At 41.6% G+C, this 21,056-nt stretch overlaps 1 protein-coding gene across 7 annotated transcripts in view; it reads right to left on the bottom strand.

The window, feature by feature from the left end:
• The window catches only part of CEP83 (centrosomal protein 83), a 34,762-nt gene extending 22,102 nt beyond the window's left edge, over positions 1 to 12,660 (bottom strand). For 5 of the 7 annotated variants that reach the window (XM_073327530.1, XM_073327533.1, XM_073327532.1 and 2 more), the window contains exons 1-5: positions 12,525 to 12,611; positions 6,358 to 6,626; positions 5,616 to 5,766; positions 2,365 to 2,457; positions 2,047 to 2,178 (exon numbers count right to left, since the gene is read on the bottom strand). In XM_073327530.1, the coding sequence (XP_073183631.1) occupies positions 2,047 to 2,178; positions 2,365 to 2,457; positions 5,616 to 5,766; positions 6,358 to 6,509 (528 nt within the window). In that variant the 5' untranslated portion in view covers positions 6,510 to 6,626; positions 12,525 to 12,611. The other 2 variants (XM_073327531.1, XM_073327537.1) reach the window with 2 other exon arrangements.
• Positions 12,661 to 21,056: the final 8,396 nt, after the last annotated feature.

Genomic DNA, 21,056 nt, shown 5'->3' with positions numbered 1-21,056 from the left:
TTTAAAACTAGAGAGCTTCAAAAGCTAACCAGCAATTCTTGAATCTTAAAGAGCTGATAAAACAGAAGACCTGAATTACTTTGAGTCTCAAGACTTGATTGTGCACACCATAGCTGATTTACATATTGACGTCTCAGAATAAATATCAGTTTTGGCTAAATTTTCAGGTAAGCACCTAAATATAATATGCTAGAGATACATGCTGGAGTGCAACTGGTAATTATATACTTGTGCGTATATTTGCAATTTAGACTCTTTCTTGAAAACTTGGCCCCAAACAAAACAGATCATTGAATAGTTTACCCAAGAGCTAAATCATAGGTGAGGACAAATTTTGAAACATTTAGAGGGTCAATAGTAGAGAGATCATGAAAAATTTTCAGAAATGGCAGACAAAGGAATATTGAGAAGTTTGAAAATGGACAAGTTTTCCTGCTCACCTCAGTATTTTCTGCTGCCCCTTTCTTGGGTTAGTAATCAGATATTACTGGACTTTAGCATAATATAATCAGACTTTAGCAAAGCTTTTGATACGATCTCCCACAGTATTCTTGCCGGCAAGTTAAAGTAGTATGGGCTGGATGAATGGACAAAAGCTGGATAGAAAGCTGGTTAAATCGTTGGGCTCAACGGATAGTGATCAATAGCTCCATGTCCAGTTGGCAGCCAGTATCAAGTGGAGTGCCCCAAGGGTTGGTCCTGGGGCCGGGTTTGTTCAATATCTTCATAAATGATCTGGAGGATGGCATGTACTGCACCCTCAGCAAGTTTGCAGATGACACTAAACTGGAAGGAGAGGTAGATACGCTGGAGGGTAGGGATAGGATACAGAGGGCCCTAGACAAATTAGAGAATTGGGCCAAAAGAAATCTGATGAGGTTCAACAAGGACAATAGAACGGAAGAATCCCATGCACCGCTACAGACTAGGGACCGAATGGCTAGGCAGCAGTTCTGCAGAAAAGGACCTAGGGGTTGTAGTGGACGAGAAGCTGGATATGAGTGAACGGTGTGCCGCTGTTGCCAAGAAGGCCAATGGCATTTTGGGATGTATAAGTAGGGGCATTGCCAGCAGATTGAGGGACGTGATCATTCCCCTCTATTTGACATTGGTGAGGCCTCATCTGGAGTAGCGTGTCCAGTTTTGGGCCCCACACTACAAGAAGGATGTGGAAAAATTGGAAAATGTCCAGCGGAGGGCAACAAAAATGATTAGGGGACTGGAACACATGACTTACGAGGAGAGGCTGAGGGAACTGGGATTGTTTAGTCTGCGGAAGAGAAGAACGGGGGGGATTTGATAGCTGCTTTCAACTACCTGAAAGGGGGTTCCAAAAAGGATGGATCTAGACTGTTCTCAGTGGTAGCAGATGACAGAACAAGGAGTAATGGTCTCAAGTTGCAGTGGGGGAGGTTTAGGTTGGCTATTAGGAAAAACTTTTTCACTAGGAGGGTGTGAAACACTGGAATGCGTTACCTAAGGAGGTGGTGGAATCTCCTTCCTTTGAGGTTTTTAAGGTCAGGCTTGACAAAGCCCTGGCTGGGATGATTTAGTTGGGGATTGGTCCTGCTTTGAACAGAGGGTTGGACTAGATGACCTCCTGAGGTCCCTTCCAACCCTGATATTCTAGGATTCTATATAGAATCTAAATTCTATATTTATTTACATTTATTTAGGCTATTTGAGCTACTAATTTAGGACTGGGAGATAATGTATTGATCCATCTAAATCTCTCAAAGCTAATAAAAAAGGTTTGCAAGCATTGTTATTGGCTGTCATTTAAAGACAAGCCTATTATTTGCAATAGGACAACTGATATTTCTACAGGATATCTTGAACAAATTGAGGTAAATTGTTATGGACCAGACCATGACAAAAATTTGAGCTGACAGTACTCTGATAACCAACATATTACAAGAGTACGAAAAAGACAAAATTATAATAGTTAAAGTTACACTAAAATGACAAAATCCTTATTAAAATTTTATAAATACCTAAAATATTTCACTTTTATAGTTTAACTTATATTACATATTCTCTACCTACCTCAGTGTCATACTTTATTTTTTTCTCTTCTAAAATACGTGCATGTTCTTCCTTCTGGTGTTCAAATTCTGATTTGAGGAAGGTATGTTCATAACGAAGTTTGTTATATTCTGTTCTGTATTTTTCTACCTCCTAAATTAGGAAGTAGAACACAGATTCACTCAAGCACAAAAGTAGATACTTAATACTTTTATTTCACGAGTCATCCATTGAATTTCCCCGTCATCTTTTCATAAGTCATTTTAATACCAAGCAAAATATCAAACAAACCCTCCCTCAATCTAGACAAAGTGAAGTTAAATGTGTCTTACTACTTACTTCATCTAGTTTCCGAAAGCGTTCTCTCATAGGGGTTTCCAATTCATGTTGTATTTGTGCTTTTAGCAACTCCAGCTTTTGAGGAGTTAGTACCTGACATGTACAGAAAACAAATGTACTGTAGAATAACCACACAGTCATATTAAGTAATTTATATTGGAAAACAAACGTTGGGCAATGAAACATTTCATATACAATTTTTAAAAAGTTTTTATGAACATATGCCATTTATAAAATTTTTAATTTTTTCCTGTTTTCATAAAAAGCTAATCAATCTAGCTATAATTGATGTGCTTTCTGAGGAAAAAATTTAACATTGCAAAGGTTAACAATATTAAATATATGTGAAATAAATCCAGCCACTGCATCATCTTTGAAGTTCTTCAGATAAGGTACATTCACTACCTTTTTTTTTGCCTTCTTCCTTAATTGCTATAATTCAAGTCTAATGCTCAAACAGTGAAGGACTTGTTTTCTTCCCACTCTCATTCTGCTTTTTCAGTGATTTGCTCCCTTTTGTTACTAGATTAAAAAATTATGAACAGATTGAGGAAAACAATGTAGATATCATCGATAAGCACAGACGAGGGCAGAAAAGAAAAAGCCCTCAGAAAAGTGCAGTGGGCATGGTCTTACTGCATTCTCATTTTCTTGATGAAGAGTGTAAGATTTCTGGTTACAGTTCTTACAGTAGGGCCCAAAAAGAGTTTTGTTTGTTTTTAAAGCATACCGATCGTCCTGCTCTGAGATACAGTATTTCTTAAATTGCAACAATTTTTTTAACCTCTGTGTCTAGCTTTTGCATATATCAAAACAGATTGGCAACAGGTTGCATCCTTCACTGAATTTCGACTGGATTTCAGTGGTAACTGCAAAACCAGAGATATGTGGCATTACTACTTAAAACAAACAATTTTGGAAAAAGAGGTGGGAAGAGTGTTTAGAACATCTCCATTTTGATTTTAGTAGAATGTCTCAACAGATAAAGGCCAATTCACTAAGAGATTTGTTTTGTTTTTAAACTAATAGCCTGCCTTTAAGAACTCTCTACCTTGACATGAAAAAAAAAAAAGTGACTCCTACAAACAAAAGCACAAATGCCCCTTGAATTCTTATAGAAAAGTAGAACATAATGGCTTAAATCCAACATGGCAAGATGCTGGATGGCCAAGGAACTCCCTGCACCTACTCTCCTGGGCTTGTCTACACCACGCAGCTTTTAGCGAGAACACTGTGTTCACACAGCCTTGCCTCTAAAAGTCAGCGTGTGTAATTGCTCTTTGTTGGCACTTTTGCTGACAAAATACTTCCAGCCCCGCGAGCACAGTTAGCTTTGTCAGCAGGAGAGCGCTCGTGCCGACAAAGCTGCATTCACACTGCCACTTGTGTCGGCAAAACTTTTGTCTTTCGCGTGCGGGGGGGGGGGGGGGGGCTTTAAGTACTCATGAAAGACAAAAGTTTTGTCTACAACTTTGCAGCGCAGACATACCCTCAATTGCCTCCCATAAGAACAAAGCCTCTGACAAATTCCACTTTTCTTCTGCCATTCTGGGCCCCAGAAGCACTTCAGACACTGAAGACCAGCTCTGGAAGCAGCATTGAGAGAATTCTCTCCCTCATTCAGAGTATACTAAACTGTGGGTAGACAGAAGATCTTTAGAATTTTCAATCAGACAGTATTGCCTTTCCCTGACCAAATTCTGTTAAATTCCTAGGAATTTGTTTTTATGGGGTTTTTTGTTTCCCCACTGAATGCATCCTACGAAGTGAGCTGTAGCTCACAAAAGCTTATGCTCAAATAAATTTGTTAATCTCTAAGGTGCCACAAGTACTCCTTTTCTTTTTGTGGATACAGACTAACACGGCTGCTACTCTGAACCCTAGAAAGCTCTTGTGATTCATGTGTCATGTTGGATCACACAAACCCTCAGAGCCTGACAAGCAGATTGCGGTTGTAAAAGAAACTATGGAAGAACTCATTTGAGTATATCGGACACAAACAGGATCACTACAAACCCCTCGCACTTACATTTTGGCGCTGGTATCACCCTTCCTGAAGTGAAGAACCTGAGGCAAATATTGACTTGCAGAAGAAGGATCAATACAGGAGATAAAGGTTTGCTCAGAAAGAATGCTAGAAAGTTATTTCACTGGCAGCTGAATAGCTAACATGAACCCCTGCAGCTGACTGCCGAAATACCTTCAGATCAACACTGGTCACAAAATGGACTAGTCATTGGAAAGTCAACTCTAGTCTTTCCAAGCTGTGGGGAAATGATAGTTACTGTAAATAGATTCCTGAAAATTTTATTGACCTCCAAAGTAGAAAAGACTGATAGTCAACATGTGATTTGCACAATTTGAATTTTAGCTAACCCCACTGTACCAGGTACAATGTATGTGCTGAAGCAAGGTTGGAATAGTTAAAAGAAAAATGATGAATAGTGGCATCTTAAGCTTCTTCCCAGAACCTGTTCAGACCTTGAGTGCCACAGGTGAAAAAGCTTTCTTTATGAGGCACCGATCTGACTAAACAGGTTAGCAATAGGGAAAATATGTTCTCAGTCAACAAATTGCACAAGTGGGATCTTTGGCTGAAAACAAGCACTGCTGATGTAAGTTCATAAAAATACAGATGGCAGAGGAAGAAAAGCGGCTGAAGGAAAATGGAAGCTTAATTTTCTCCCTTCAGTACATCTTCATTTACAGGGTGAAAGACACTTTTCTTTCTGTGTCACCATCTCACAGAGCAAGAGGGCCTAATGCATTGCGTAAGCTGACTGAAATCCCAGTGGGGATAGCAGAATCCCAGCTGCAGTGTTGACACAGGGAAGAGATATGCTTCTCCTTAATTTTCTTCATCCTTCTTCATAACCAGTCTAACTAATTTTTGATCCCTGAAGGAGAGAACTTCACATTAGTAATACTAGAACATAGTAAAGAAGGAGCGTGCCATCAATGGCACCTTTTCAAGAGACTACTATTCATGGAATGCATGATAAGTTTAGAAGATCTAAATGGTACCAGAAGTTTTAATTGTCATTTCATTTGTGCTCCTGCAGTCAAATTACAAGAGGAGTGCAACTCAGTCAAGATTTGTAATTTGAGGACATGGCTGTAACAGATCCAATTTGACAAATAGAAAGAAAAACTACAGCTAAAACACACAATACATTGATAAAGACATATTAGAGAAATGTTTCTACAGAAGGACTGAAATTCATATTAAGTTCTGGGAACCATTTTCTCACCTGCATCTTCAGTTCCTCTAGTTCCCTAGTTTTATCTAATAATTCCCCTCGGAGCTCAGCAAGAAGAAATTGAAATTTGTCATGCATGGTTTGCTTTTCAACTAACAACCGTTTGAGCTCATTTTGTGATTTTGTATACTCATCCTGTAACCTGCAAAATATAAAGTATTTTTATTTTATACTAAGAATGCCCATTTATCCTCTAAAAACAGATCTTTCTTATGCGGAAAATTCTGAAGTCACAGTAATAACAGAAGTACAGAAGAAAAAGACATCAAATCTGACAAAATATCTACTAGGTGTCATTTCCGCCCTCCCCCCAAAATACATTTGACATGGTTACTGTGCTAAATTCTTGAAATTACTGCATATTTACAGATACACTGAATATTTCAGAACCCTCACCTCGCATATGTTGAGACCTTTAAATTGTTGTTGTGTAAATAACAAAGTATTATTTTAGAAAACTGTCAAACTTGTCCTGAAGCATAAATTCGAGTAGTAATGTACATTTCTATTAGACACTGAGTATTTTAACAATCAAAGCCCTTCCTCAATGGAGCAATTTACAGAACTCATGACTGAATCCAGTAAACACTTGTACTGCTACTCCTACAAATTAAAGTCAGACAGGTAACTAGCTTAAAAAAAACAACCAAAAAAACCCCTTTCTTCCAATATTTAATTTTACCTTTTAACAGCTCAAACAAAATAAGGAAAACAGACATTTAAAGTACTGTACCTTGTATGCTCTGCCTTTAGAGTTTGATAATTTGTTTTATGATTTTCACACCGCATTCTTTCATCGATTAAAAGTTTTTGTATTTCTGCTTGTGAACCAGCAAGATCAGTATTTCCACTTATTGGAGGAAGTATACTGGTGAAAGTATCCATCCTGGCTAATATTATTGAGTTGACAACCAGGTAAAAATGAATTCAGTCCAAATCTACCACTTTCAGAAGGATTCCCTCCACCTTTTCTTTTGATGGCATCCCAGGAGGCCAAATTACCTGTAACAAACACAAGTGCAACTAATTAGTTATACTCATTCATGGTTCAAAAGGCTTCACACACTATTTTTATGCTTTCATTTTACGAAGCTTCATAACTTCCTTAACCACGCTGATTTTAGCTATTGGCACAGCTACAGTGGTGAGTAAAATCCCAGTGTTGACAATGTGCGAGTCTGAACAAAGACAATTTTATCTGCTATTCTATCTTTTAATATTTTTATTTCCCCCCACTCCGATTCTATTCCCTAAACTTTAGGTATCATTGCAGCAAATACTTTAACTTGTTTTCAAATATAGTTGCAGTACTGTATATATATAACTTCCTGTTGGTAACAGTTGAAGTGCTAATGTAAGCAAAGTGCCAGAACTGACTGGATTTTCTTTTGACTTGTCTTGTCCAAACTTGCCCAGAGGAAGAAGAAATTAGAATTGAGCCATCCAGTGAAGAAAAAAGACTGACTATTCTTCCAGTGTCTGTTCTCCCTGCCTCTGCTTTTCCAATTCTGAGCACTAATCCTTCAGTAAAACAAATTCTGAAGAACCTTCTGAATAAGCAATCTACTTTTCAACCCACGCTTTTCAAGAGCAAGAACAAGAACCACACAGCGACTACAAGCACAATCCAGGATTCTTCCAGATGAAGAAAGCCAAGGCAACACACACAGGAATTTTCAAGCCAGGAGTTGCCATCTGAAAAGGACTATGGTGGCCACCACTAAAACGTGGCTCAGATCTGTACTGTCATGAAACTAAATTCCAAGTCCCAAGCCGTAAAGGCTTCAGAATTGAGAAAGTAATTTTCAGAGATAAGGAACAAGCAAATAAGCAAAACACTCTTAATTGGGGAGATTCTGTGTTCCAAAAAATAGATCTGACTCTCCCAAAAGATTTGGGCAAGAGGAGTACCTTGCTTGAGCAGAAAAACCACACACAAACAAGCAGACTGAGCCTAAAACGGATGCAAAGAAGACAAGGTGGAGGTTCTGTGAACACACCAGCCATCAGAAAGAGAAACTGAGGGACAGTTGGGAAATGGAAAGTTTTATACTCTCAGTTCCAGAATACCAGAGTCCTTCTAATGGCTCTTGCTATTCATGCTGCATGGCTTGAGAAGCCAGGCGCACAGCACCTAAAGTGTTCACCTGCAATGACACTTCATAAGGAAGAACTGGAAATTGAGAAGATCCGATTTGGAGAACAGGAAAGAGAACCATAGTTTACAAACAGGTTTTTTAAATGTCAAAACAGTAAGTGGTACCTATTTAACAAAATAACCCTGTTTTAGATTACAGTGACATCTTCTGGTAGATTTTAAAACCTGCATAAAAGTCTGAAGCTGTCAGTTTTTTAAAAAAGAACAGGAGTACTTGTGGCACCTTAGACTAACAAATTTATTTGAGCATAAGCTTTCGTGGGCTACAGCTCACTTCATCGGATGCATAAAATAGAACATATAGAAAGAAGATATATATACATACAGAGTATGAAAAGGTGGAAGCTGCCATACCAACTCTAAGAGGCTAATTAAGATGAGCTGTTATCAGCAGGAGAAAAAAAAACTTGGAGTGTCTGGGTCATTACACAAATTGAATCTATTTCCCCATGTTAAGTATCCTCACACCTTCTTGTGAGCTGTCTGAAATGGGCCATCTTGATTACCACTACAAATTTTTTTTGATCTTGCTGATAATAGCTCATCTTAATTAATTAGCCTCTTAGAGTTGGTATGGCAATTTCCACTTTTTCACGTTCTCTGTATGTATATACCTTCTTACTATATGTTCCATTCTATGCATCTGATAAAGTGGGCTGTAGCCCACAAAAGCTTCCGCTCAAATAAATTTCTTAATCTCTAAGGTGCCACAAGTATTCCTGTTCTTTTTGCGGATACAGACTAACACGGCTGCTACTCTGAAACCAGTTTTTAAAAGCACTTTTACATTGTCCCATTAAAGTTACTGACTTGCATAAGTACACATAGTTGCCATCCAAGTACTAAATTGCATATAACATGCACCTCTGACCATTTAATCAACACTGCTGATTAATCCATGGTCAGTGACTTCTAATATTCCATCTAATCATAGAATCATAGAAGATTTAGGGTTGGAAGAGACCTCAGGAGGTCATCTAGTCCAACCCCCTGCTCAAAGCAGGACCAACACCAACTAAATCATCCCAGCCAGGGCTTTGTCAAGTCAGGCCTTAAAAACCTCTAAAAATGGAGCTTCTACCACCTTCCCAGGTAACCCATTCCAGTGCTTCACCACCCTCCTAGTGAAAAAGTATTTCCTAATATCCAACCTAGACCTCCCCCACTGCAATTTGAGACCACTGCTCCTGGTTCTGTCATCTGCCACCACTGAGAACAGCCGAGCTCCATCTTCTTTGGACCCCCCCTTGAGGTAGTTGAAGGCTGCTATCAAATCCCTCCCCCCCAACACTTCTCTTCTGCAGACTAAAGCCCAGTTCCTTCAGCCTCTCCTCATAAGTCATGTGCCCCAGCCCCCTGATCATTTTCGTTGCCCTCCGCTGGACTCCCTCCAATTTGTCCACATCCAAAATCACCATTTTAAAAACAAAAAATATGCCAAATGTTTGCTTCCTTTTCCACTCCAACATGATATTTCTTTCACCAAATTACATTAGTGCATGCTCCAGGACAGGCAATATACATTCTTGGATAAGCAGAAAATATTTAATTGCCTTGTTAGGGCTACGAACAGGAGCATTATTCATTAATAAGGCCAGCATCACTTCCAGCTAATGGAATAAGACACTTGCTTATAGCCATATATCATACATTAAATCCACAACATGATTAGATAATACATTCAGAGTTTTGGATTTTTTTTTAAAGAGAGTTCTAAAATTAGTTATAATTCTCTCTCCCTCTGAGGACTGTACAGTTTAATTATAACTAAGGTCATCTAACTTTAGAAAGAGGAATATGAAATATTTATATAGTTCAAATTAAAACTCAAACATCTCTAAATATTTTTTTCTGTAAAATATCAGGCATATAGTGTATATGATGGCATGCTGTGATTGATCAAAATAGCCATCCCAAATTCAAGCCTGTAAAACCTTTTATCACAACATCCTGCATATGTACACCCATAGGAATGGGTGTTAATTCTTCGGATCAAGGGTGTGTGTGTGTGTGTTTGCCCCTTTAAAAAGCTAAATAACTTTAAAATAATGTTAGAGAGGAGAATAAAATGCTATGTGAATGTTATCTGCTAAACTTCCAACCACCTTAATTATGTCCCTCATTGTTTCACTCACTTAAATAGAGTTAGAATGTGTCTGGGTTTTTTTGTTTGTTTGTTTTTTGTTTTTTAATATGGACTACAACCTTTACTTTAAGTCCTGGCAAATTCAGAGATATTAGTCCTTTAAGTCACCATATCACCATTCATTTAAAAAAAAAATTTAAAACATTTTTTTAAAAATGTAATAATAGAATTTCTTACTAACAGTTGTAAATGGTAACTAAATCAACCTACATTTAGAGAAAATTATGTAATCATACTAATTTAAATTTTGAAAACTCTAAAGCATCGCTCTAATTTAAGTGGCATAACCAAGTTACACAATGGTGATTTCCACGTTCACCGGCAATTGTTTAGGATTACGTGCATAACTCATTCAAGGCTCTGCTTCCATCACTATAACCTGGTCTAACCTACAAAATGTTACCGTATTTGAACACACTTATGATCAATGAAGTTAAATAACAAGGCTGAACATAATTTTTTGGCCAGTGCAGAACAGGACAAGTAATATTCTGCCTTGTGTCAGCTAATTGTATCAGACATTAAAAAAAAAAACTTCCTTCAGTTATTATTGTAAGTGTAAAGTTTAATAGTTTCATATAATGTACAGAATAAGCTGTTTACCTACTTATTTCAGTGTTCTAGAATGCAAAGCCAATACCACCTCCCTGTGATCACCTACCACGATCTGTCAGGACAATCATGTTACTATGAATTAATACTACCATCAGCCTAAAAGAATAACTCTCTCTGCTGCAGGAAACACAGCTCTTTTGGCAACATACTAATGACTGAGGAACTCGCTACTGGGAGAAATTAAAATCACCATGAAAGCCATTGATTTGACCTACCCGTCCCATAAAAAAACAAGGACACACACACACCCCAACAAGGAACAGTGAATGGAGAGATAAATAGAAGATTCTTCAATATTCTGTATTTACTTTTAAAATCTGTAACTTTCTTACATACCACAGTGAGGAATGCAGTAGAAATACCTACACAAATATTTTTATAACAGATGCTAGGGAATATTTGAATATCCAACACCTATTATATTGAGATGGAACAGACATAATGCTGTGGAATTGTGGAATATTCAAATGCTATTGTATTAACTTTATAAATGCAATATGTATCTGTATGGGCTACTTAGCGACTGTATTCCTGGCTAAATGGGTATGACAAAGAATGCTTCATACAAGAATTAAAGACAATGGGAAATAATTAATGCAAATCTCCAATACTGAAACAATCCAGGTAACAAGTCTTTTTAAAGTTTCACCCTCCTAGGGAAAAAGCACATGGCCTGGTTTGACCTGGTTCAAAGACCTTAGCAGAAAGGTCTTTGTAAGCTGTTTATTACTTTAAGATATATTTTATGTGAAAAGCTTTTGTTCTAAATAAATAGTACTTCACTTTATGAAAGCTGGCTGGTTACTGGATAACCCTGTCATTGGCCTGAGAGAACAGAACTGAGGGTGTTCAATTGAAGTCAGACCTAATGAGGTGATCACCAAAACTAGCAGAGGTCTGCAACCTAAGGCCATAACGTGCAGGAAGAGAATCATGGGATTTCACTCAGAGAAAGATGAATGCTGGAGGCCTGTGACCTAAGTGGGGTGTCTTGAGAGGACAAGTAGGTTGGAAGTGCAGTTAACTTTGGAACTCTGACACAGATCAATACTTTGTTGCATGCAGTGTAGTTGTAGCCCTGTCCTCCCAGGATATTAGAGAGACAAGGTAGATATTACCTCACCCCTTCTGGAAAATATTCCTAAAGCTCTTACATATATTGCAAGAGAGACACCAATCTCAATTCAGTAGTCACCACTTCTTTCCTCACAATGTGTGAAGTATGGTTCTCAGACAGTAATGGGCTATTTAAAGCCACCACAGAAGCAGTAGATAATTACAGCAGTGCTGATAAGGTGATATACACGAGAGAACTTCCTGGTTATTTTACACTAGAAAAATAAGTGTCCCTGTTACAGCAACCAACGAAGTTGTGTGTATGTAACCTCTCGGACTCATTACAGGAGCTAAGCCATTTTCACAAAGATCCATGAGATTTTTATCCACCCCTCCCAGACCGATGAGCTGACTCGACACCCAGGGAGACCCGCGGGTCGCTCCCGACCACGCACACTCCTGCAGGCAAGTCACAATTGACAGGGTTTTCTCTCGCCGGTTGCTAAGTCGTTGGTCATCAGCGCCTTCACAGCCTCTCTGCACTGATGCACAGGCCCGGGGCCTTTCCCGTGCGGCTCGCACCCTGACCCAAGCGGTGGGAGCAGGAGCCCGCGGCGGGCGAGGCGCCGGCAGTGGAAGGAGACGTCCCCCCGGCCCCCATGCCCCGACGGCCAGAGCGCAGCGCAGCCTGTTTCTGTGCCCCGCCACTGAGCTCGCCCCGGGCAAGTCGCCGCCCGTTCAGGCCGGGAGCCAGGCCCTGTGCAGCGCCAGGCACGGGGGGAAGAAGCAGCAGCCGCCAAGCGCGGGCGGGGCGGGGCGGGGCCCGGCCGAGGAGAGAACGGGAACCGCGAGCCTCGAACCAGCCGCCGAGCGCGGGGCAACCAGGACACCGCCACGCGAGGGCCCGAGCCGCCCCACCACTCACCCGGGAGCAGTTGCAGGCAGCCGCCAAGAGGGTTTAAAAATGGCGCCTCGCCTCCCGCTGTAGCCGTCCGCCCCGCCCCTCCCCATACCTCCTGGCTGTGACCCCGCTCGGGACCCGTCAGCCTCCTGGAATGTCCAATAAGGCTGACGCCGCTGAGCCCCATGGGAACGCGGAAGCGCGGTTGCTGCGGAAACCGGCTCGCGACTGCGGCGCGCGAACGCTGGGCCCCCCTGGGGCTGGCGTGTCTCTGCCGCTGGCGCTGCCTGGCTGCTCCATTGCCCGCTCCCGGCTCCTGTCTCCTCGCCCCGCCTGGCCCCCGGCGGCAGCGCAAGGGCGGCCCAGCGCCGCTTTCCTCGCCCACAGGCCCCTCCAGCCTTTCGCCCGCGCTGCCCCTTCTGGGGGGGGAGGGGGAAGCTCCCAGTCCGCCCCTCCCTTCCCCTCCCCCCCCCCCCCCGGCACCGCCGCAGGCCCGGGCTACACCCCGGCATCGGGTCCACGCAGCCGCGTGGCTGCAGGCGGTGAAAACCCTTTGTGCCGGAGGAAACGCCACCACGCGCCCCCTCCCCCCGGAGAGGTGGAGAGGAAGGCGGCCACGGGGCTGGCTTGGTCCCTGCCCAGTACTAGAACAAACCAGAACAGGATTTTGCCTGTTGTCAGAGAGGGGATGCCCTTTTGAAGTGTCCCCCACTCCATCCCCACCCCTATGCAGTCAAGCTCTTTAAAACGGTGCCCCCCATGTAGTGTTACTTCACATACACCATGCGAGGGTCTGCCAACAGGGTACTTACAGCAGTATATACCTCTCCTTAACTAGGGCATTAGATACCGTATACACAGTAAGGTAGATTTGCTCTTCTGGTGCTGGTTACCTTGCAGAAGTATTTGACAATGAAAGAAAATAGGCATAAAGCAATTGAGCACTTTCACCTGTGCTCGTGGCAACTCATCTACAGAACAACAAAACTTTTATGTTCAAAATGCAAGTTACTATACCAAAATTTCAGACTCAGACTCCCTTAATTGCTAAGATGTACTTCTGGGGTAAGAGAAGGGAATAACAGAACATACAAAATTGGTTGTAATTAAAGTATATGTACACAATTTGAAGTTTCTGACAATGCCAGTGTCTAACTCTTAAATAATCTACTTCAGACAAGTAAGGCAATAGCTATACCTCATATTTTGAACTCAACAATGCTAACTCCAGATCATAAAGGCAGGTGGATGTTACTAATGCCAATACCCCCATTACACAACTGTTTAACAAGAATACATATATTCACAGTATTGTTGATAGTGCCCATTCATTTACATTTGAATGGATTTATACTATTTTATGAATCAATAAGAGCAGTCAAAACAGTTACCAGGTGCTTCTGATGAAATCTTTAACATATTTTGAAAGATTTATTTTGACTAAGAAGAGCCCTTAATCATCCCAGTCTAGTAATGTCCTACCTTTCAAAAGAGAAAGAATAAAAAAGGGCTCTACTTTGTATATCACAGGGTGTGATTTACTTATGTGCCTAACCCCATTAAACAAACAAGAACCAAGTTAAATATCACCAGAATGTTTTTATAGATCTGCACAAAAAATTAGTTACAATTAGTTCCCCTAGAGGTTGCTGTAATCCTAGATATGGGAAAGGCTAGTACGTGTGACAATTATTTCCCAAAGATCAAGAACAATAAGTCTAGGCAAAATGGTTTAATATTTGTTTCTCTTTAGTTGAAATCATGTAAACATTTATGATTTTATAATCATAAGGTTAAGATAAGTATCTTGACAATTTCAGTGGCAAAATGGTAACAACTCGAGCTTATAGGAAGAAAAGCATTAAATCTATAACAATATTTTACAATACTGCAACAACATGAATACTGATTAAGTTTTTTCTCCAAAGTCAAAGATTTTGTTTTAAAAAGTTAAGATTTTTGTTTTGGATGCAAAGCACAGTAGTTTTACAGAACTGTAAAGTGTAGTTCTCAGAAAAATGACTGTTAAAAAAAGGCTTCAGGGGGTTCCATGTTTATTGTTACTCCATATCAAACATGTTCAGTTTAAACGGAAAAGATTTTTTTTTTTGTCAGCCCTGTTCATGCTACCTAAGGTCAAGTAGAGTTCTTTTTGCCTTGCTGGAGACTGGTGTTTGGAGTGGGGGGAACCAGTGCCGATATCGAGGGGACTGATGCTGGGGCCAAGGGGACCGGGATCGTGCATCATCAACAGCACCATCACATTTTGATCTCAGTGACATCTCCACAACCCTTCAGTAAGGTTGCACAGCTGTAACTGGACGGAATTTTGTTGATGCACAAGAAAAGAACCCACCTCACTCTGTATTGGCTCTGCCGGGCTAATAGGAGTAAAAAGCAGTAAAATCTTACTTTAGTCATTAAAGTAAATATGACAGAATATGTATGGGCAACTAATCTGTTGAATAAATTGGTGCCATTTTTACACAGGTATTTTCAATGTAGAACTAAATAAATTGGCTGCAGGATTTGTGGAGGAAGAGAGAGGAATCATGCAGCCTTACATCTGCTCCGACATTTTTTTCCCCAGGCAGAAAAGGATCCTGCTTGGTTTCTGGGTTTACTGAGTCAGGAAAGGAGTGCATTTTGGCCAGTGGTCTTGCATCAGGGAGCAACTTTAGAGCTACCCAGACCCAGCAGGTCTAATTGTCTGAAGACCTAAGCAAGGAGCAGAACTGCATGCCCACCTCCCCTAGAGCTGTTCTGAACAGCATCTTTGTGGAAGGCAACACAAAGCCTGTTTCCCTCTTAATGATTTAAAAATTGCTTTAGTGATGTAAATTGGGGCTGTGCTAGGGGTCTCACAGGAGGCAACCAAGGCAGGGAGATGAAGTAGGAGACAAAGAGATGGAATTCAAGGGTTCTTAGAAAAGACGGCCAGGGAAGGGAGAACAACATGCATATTGGGACCAGCAGGAGACCTAGGGAGTAGCAGGTGAGCACAGCAAGGGAAGAAAGTGGTTAAACAGGAGAGAGGCCAATGGATGGGAATAATAATAAAAAAAACAGCTGGAAAGCTTTTTGGTTCCCAATATTTGAGATTCCTTATTTCTACTTGCAAAGTAATCTTAAATTATTTCTTTAACAATGGGAAATTACTGGATTATATGTTCAGAATTTTACAAAAAAAATGAAAAAAGGAAAGCTTACCTGAGTGAAAAGAGAAGTTTGATGGGAACAGTCTCTTATATAAGTGCAATTCAGGCTTTCCCTCCTCCTTCCCCCTATTCCATTCTTTTCATAGGATAGATAATACGTAGTCATGGCCAAGAAATGCTGTAATGAATCCGAAAGCTCACTTCAGACTTGTTTGCTGTCCCTATGGAGTAAGGGTGAAAGTAGCTGCTATGTGGAACACACACAAGTTTTGGTAACCCAGAAGTGTCTCTTTAGATAGGACTGTTGCTGTAGTAGCAGGTATAAATCTGTGGTTAATCTATGTTTAGTACATGTCACTGTGAGCTAAGGATCTCCTGATGCCAACTGGGAGAAGGCACATGGGTACAGAACGGTGACAGGGCTCTCCAGCATCTGGTATTTACATTCTAGTTCACTAAAGAATGCCATATAAGGTTTCTACAGAAAGCTTGTGTCACACTGGTCATCAGAAACTTTGCAGAATGTATAAGCAGATAATATGTAAGGAATATTTATATTAGAAATTATGCTCTTAAGGTCTTGTAGTTAAAGGACCAGAGAGACTGTGTGCATTGAGACAGATTTCTCCAGACAGGAGGTGGGAAACACTTATCTCCCTACCTGACCATTGTGTATTATGGGTCTTACAATAAACGTCCTTTGCATCTTACAATAAACGTCCTTTGCATACTGAGTCAAATACTAATGATGAGCTTGTGGAAACTTCAAAAGAAAATAAACAGGAAGAGGTAAACAGCAGGAGCATGGGGGAAGATCCCCTGTTTTAGAGGTGATATTTTGAGGTGTTTAAGAAGGTCTGGTGTGTTTCGGGGGTGCAGAGAGATGCCCTGGGATCCTTCAGCAGGGGAAGCCAAGCTTCCAGCAGGCTTGGCCTCATGAAAGAAGGATCTCAGCCATCTTGGTTGAAAAATGCTGTGAGGACTTTATTACACAAGAGGGCATTTGTTAGCTGAGTTTAGGCTCCAGAACGTGTGTTATGACTTTGTTTTTATGTGTAACCCTTTGTTTCCAATATTTATGTTTATCACATTAATTGCGTTCTTCGTTAAATAAACTTATACAGTAGAACCTCAGAGTTATGGACACCTCAGGAATGGAGGTTGTTTATTACTCTAAACAAGCTGTTATGGGATGCTCCTCGGGGGGACTGCTCGGAGCGGGGGCTCAGCTCTGCAGTGGCTGCCCAGTGAGTGCGGGTGGGCCCAGACAGCTGGTTCTAGCCCCCTGGCAGGAAGGGTTATGAATGAGGCATCCTAGGGCACCACAATATCAGTGGGTGCGTGGTGCAGCCTGTGACCCTTTAAAACTGAGCTGCTCCTCCAGATCGCAGGGTGCAGGCAGGAGCTCAGGCTCTGGCAGCTTACACTCCAGGCCAGGTTTCAATAGCAGCTCAGGAAATTTCTTCCCAGGCTCTGAACTTGCAAACTTGTCCCTCTCCCAGCCAGGAGGGAGAGGGGGAAAGTGTTCACCACCTCCTACCTGTAAGTGGCTGCCCCACACCCTGGCGAGTAGGGGATAGTGGTGGGGACTGGCAGCCCAGATGTGCCTACCTTTAAGATGCAATACAGGCACAGTACAGTATTTGCTGGTTTGTTTTTTTGGACTCCACTGCTGCCTAATAGCCTACTTCTGGTTCCCCATGGTGTCCGATTGACCGGTCAGTCCGCAACTCTGGTATTCGTATCTTTGAGGTTCCACTGTACTTGCTTTCTCTATAAATAAATCTAAGTGCTGTGAGTTAAGCAGCGCTATGTTCTTAAGTGAACTGGTAGGCTGCAGTGTACTTAGCCACTGACACACAGAAAATTACCAGACCCACTGTTCCTAAGAGGTTGGACACTCTAGGGGTACGCTTTGAGTCCTTGGGGGTTGTATACCTGTTACTCACTCACTCAGAGAGAGAGCAGAGTCCACTGGAGCTGAAAGGGGAGTATCTGTTCTGCCTGTGGCCAGGGTTGTCGGGGAGCTGACCCCTGGCAGACACACTTAAGAGCAGATAGTAGTGATATGCCTCCCTGGGGACTGTCACAGTCACCTTGGTCTAAATGCAGTCTAGCAGGAGAGAAGCCGCATGGAAAATTAATTAGTGTGGTGATCAAAGTCTCTATCCTACTCCTGCTTCAGCTGGGCCTGGAAGTATTAGGCAGGCAACAATCTTAGGTAGGTCTACACTGAAAGCGCAGATTGTGATTACAGTTCAAGTAAACGTACCTGAATTTTAATCTAGCGAGCTCAGATACCTGAGCAGAGAAGCTGCTGCATTTCAGTGCAGACTAGTCCACTGAGTAATTACCCCAGGTTCTGGGCAGGTTTGTACAGCCTGAGCAGAAACGCACACTTCCACAATGTCATTGCTCTAGATCAAAGCTAGCTCGGATATGGTTCCTTGTGCTGCAGTCGCACCCTGTGATTGCAGTATAAACATACTCTGAGTTCCAGACAGACAGGACAAAGTCCCATACCTTCTAACACAAGCCCCAGAGATGACTGGCTCCAATGGGTGGGTTATTTAGGCTGAGGAAGAGGAAAAATTAAATAGAGTGGATACTGTATGTGGCACTCCTAAGAGAAACGTTTGTAGTCAGAAGACTAAACGTCACTGGAATTCTTTACTCATGGGGTAAAAATATGACCCCAGTGAAGTCAAGGAAGTTTTGCCATTAACTTCAACAAAGCCAGGATTTCATCCCTGGTATAATTCTTAAAAAAAAAACAAAAAACAAAAGACTATGGGAGTCAATAGGTATAAGGACCGAGACCAATCAACAGGATATTATGTTGTGTAGTTGCAGCCGAGTCAGTCCCATTTAAGTGGCTTGTTACATTACTGTAGGGCTGCTGCCTACACAGTCCCATGTTCTCCATTCCTCTGTTTAGTTTGGATGTAAGCAGTTATTGATTCTGGAACATATGGCTGTTATAATAGTGAAAAAATTACAAAGAGGGTTCACAGCAGTTTGGGAAAGTAGGTGTTTTCTAACTCTTAAGGAAAAGGTAGCACATGTGACTCCATTTTGGTTTCGGGCCCACCATTGTTTAAATGCCAGCACATCATACACCAGGACGAGTGATCCTTAGATACTGAATTCCTGTGAAAATCCTCCTCCTTGTCTCCAGCCTGCCTTGACTCCCAGTATTTGGTTTTTGTCAGTCTCTAACTCCCTGTCTCTTGGCCTTGATGTGAGGCCTCCCATCCTGATAATAAAGGTTACTGATCCGTGGCTTTAGGACCATGCTGTGTAATTAACATACTGGTATAGCAGGAGGAATGCACCAAGCTGGGATAGGTGGTAGATAAGACAAGGGTTTGTTTATTGGCTAAGGTTTCCGATGCACGAGGGCAACATGCTTTGCTAAAAAGTATATAACCTTTGTATAATCTGTATTCAGGGTCCCCTCCTGGCTAGCAGGGGGGCACCATGCTCGAGCGTAATAAACTTAGTGTCTTTTGGGAACTTTGCAGTTGTGGACTTTGTTTATGTGCCTCGGCCTAGATTCGAACTGTGCGTGACCTATCAGGTATAATTCGCAGCATTGGTGTGCGTGTCCTACCAGGTGTAATTCGCAGCAGTTGTGTGCGTGTCCTACCAGGTGTAATTCGTAACAGTTTTGGCGACCACGAAGGGACTCTAGGCTCGCCCCAACAAGCGAGACTACACTCCTCCTCTCGGACAGCTCCAGCCGCCATAGGGTGAGTTCACCTTTGAGAACTCCGAGGAGGGGGGGTGTGAGCCGTTGCTTAGGCGATAAGGTGGCACATTTGGTGTCCTTTTGGTATCCCATTATGGGTTCTGGGCAGAGTGTAAGTAAGGGGACCCCTTTGGCTGAAATTCTCGAGAATTGGGGGAATATTTCCTGCACCAAAGGTTTAGGTAAAAAAAAAGCTGTAATCTTGTGCAAGGTTGTGTGGCCAGCACTAACAGCTCAAACACCTTTTGACTGGCCACCGGATGGTTCCTTTGCTGGGGAAAAATTAACAGCGCTTAGGAAAAGGCTGGAAAACAAAGCTCCAGCCCAGATGGATTATTGGTATGTATGGGACAACTGGGCTTATGCGCATGCGAAAGGACGTCCTCTTTCCTCCTCCTTTTCTTATTCATCTCAGGGGTCTCCAGCCCCGCTCTGTGCTATGCCTGCTTCTGCCCCTCCTCCGGCTTACCCTCGGCTTTCTGACTTATGCCCGTCACCTCCTTGCTTGCCAATTAGCCGTTCTTTCTGTCCAGGTGACAAGCCTCATGGAGGTAGGACTCGGGTAGCCCTTGTAAGTGAAAATATTTAAGAAAAGAGACCAGGAGGGCTGGGGGCTAGTTAAGAAGCCTACCCTCCTTGTTAATTTGGTAGTGAAACAAAGCTGGTGCTCATGGAAGGGACAGTTCAGAGAAAAAAAAACAGGATCGGGCCCAATTGGGCAGGCAACAGATAGAGAGATTGGAAAACAGGTTGGAAACTTGGAGGTCATAGTGAAAAAAGAGGAGTAAATAATTACAGGAATGGAAAACGTAAATCCCAGAATAATACTTGAAATGTAAAATCTAAGTTAATTGGGTGTCGTTTTGGGAAATAAGCAAGTGATTTAAGAAAGGAAAGTAAGAAGTTAACTCTTTAGTTGCTGGAAAGAATTAAGCAGTTGAACTTTCTAAAATACTGGAAAGAAAAAGAATTCTTGGTTTCTTTGCAGCCATTTTGGAAAAAAATGGGCCCTTTTCCAAAGAAATGCAATTATACAATGCTACTTAATTAAATATCTTATTAGGCTCCAAGGGGCTACAATAGGTGGTGTCTTCCTTTTCAGGTCACTGTGTGTTTGACAGCAGGAGTTAAAAGTAAAAGGCAATCAAAAGTCTGGTAAAGTTTATTGTGCCCTTTTTAGAGTAAGAATCTTTAACCTGTGGATCCAAAAGCAAGCCAGAAAGCATTTGTTTTAATGTAAAATTACCTAACTAATAAGGTAGAGGCCACTGAAACCTGGGCTGCCTATAAAACAAATACAAGAAAATATGGGTAATTCCTCTGTTTTGCCTGCAATTAACAAGGGTATTTGCATAAAAAGGAAATATTTTAAGCAATGACTGACTGCCCAAAAGGGGTAGATCTGTGGGTTTTTTTGTCTTTCAAAAAATCAGAGAAAACTGATGCCAGCTGAAAAGCAATTCAACATCTCATAAATTTACTGGCACAATAGGAATTCTGTTCTGTGTTCTATGTCCTGTCTTGTGGTGTTTGTCTTTTGGCCAGAATTGCTGTGTTTAATTTTTCATAGGACAGTTTAGTTTAAAACTAAATAGAAGGGTTACATCAAAATGCAGATACTCGTTTTATTCAACTTGGAATATATAC

This window comes from Lepidochelys kempii, chromosome 1 (assembly GCF_965140265.1).
Source record: "Lepidochelys kempii isolate rLepKem1 chromosome 1, rLepKem1.hap2, whole genome shotgun sequence".
Classification (NCBI taxonomy): domain Eukaryota; kingdom Metazoa; phylum Chordata; order Testudines; family Cheloniidae; genus Lepidochelys; species Lepidochelys kempii.
Note: the sequence above shows the minus strand (reverse complement) of the source record. Positions and strands in the feature narration are given on the sequence as shown.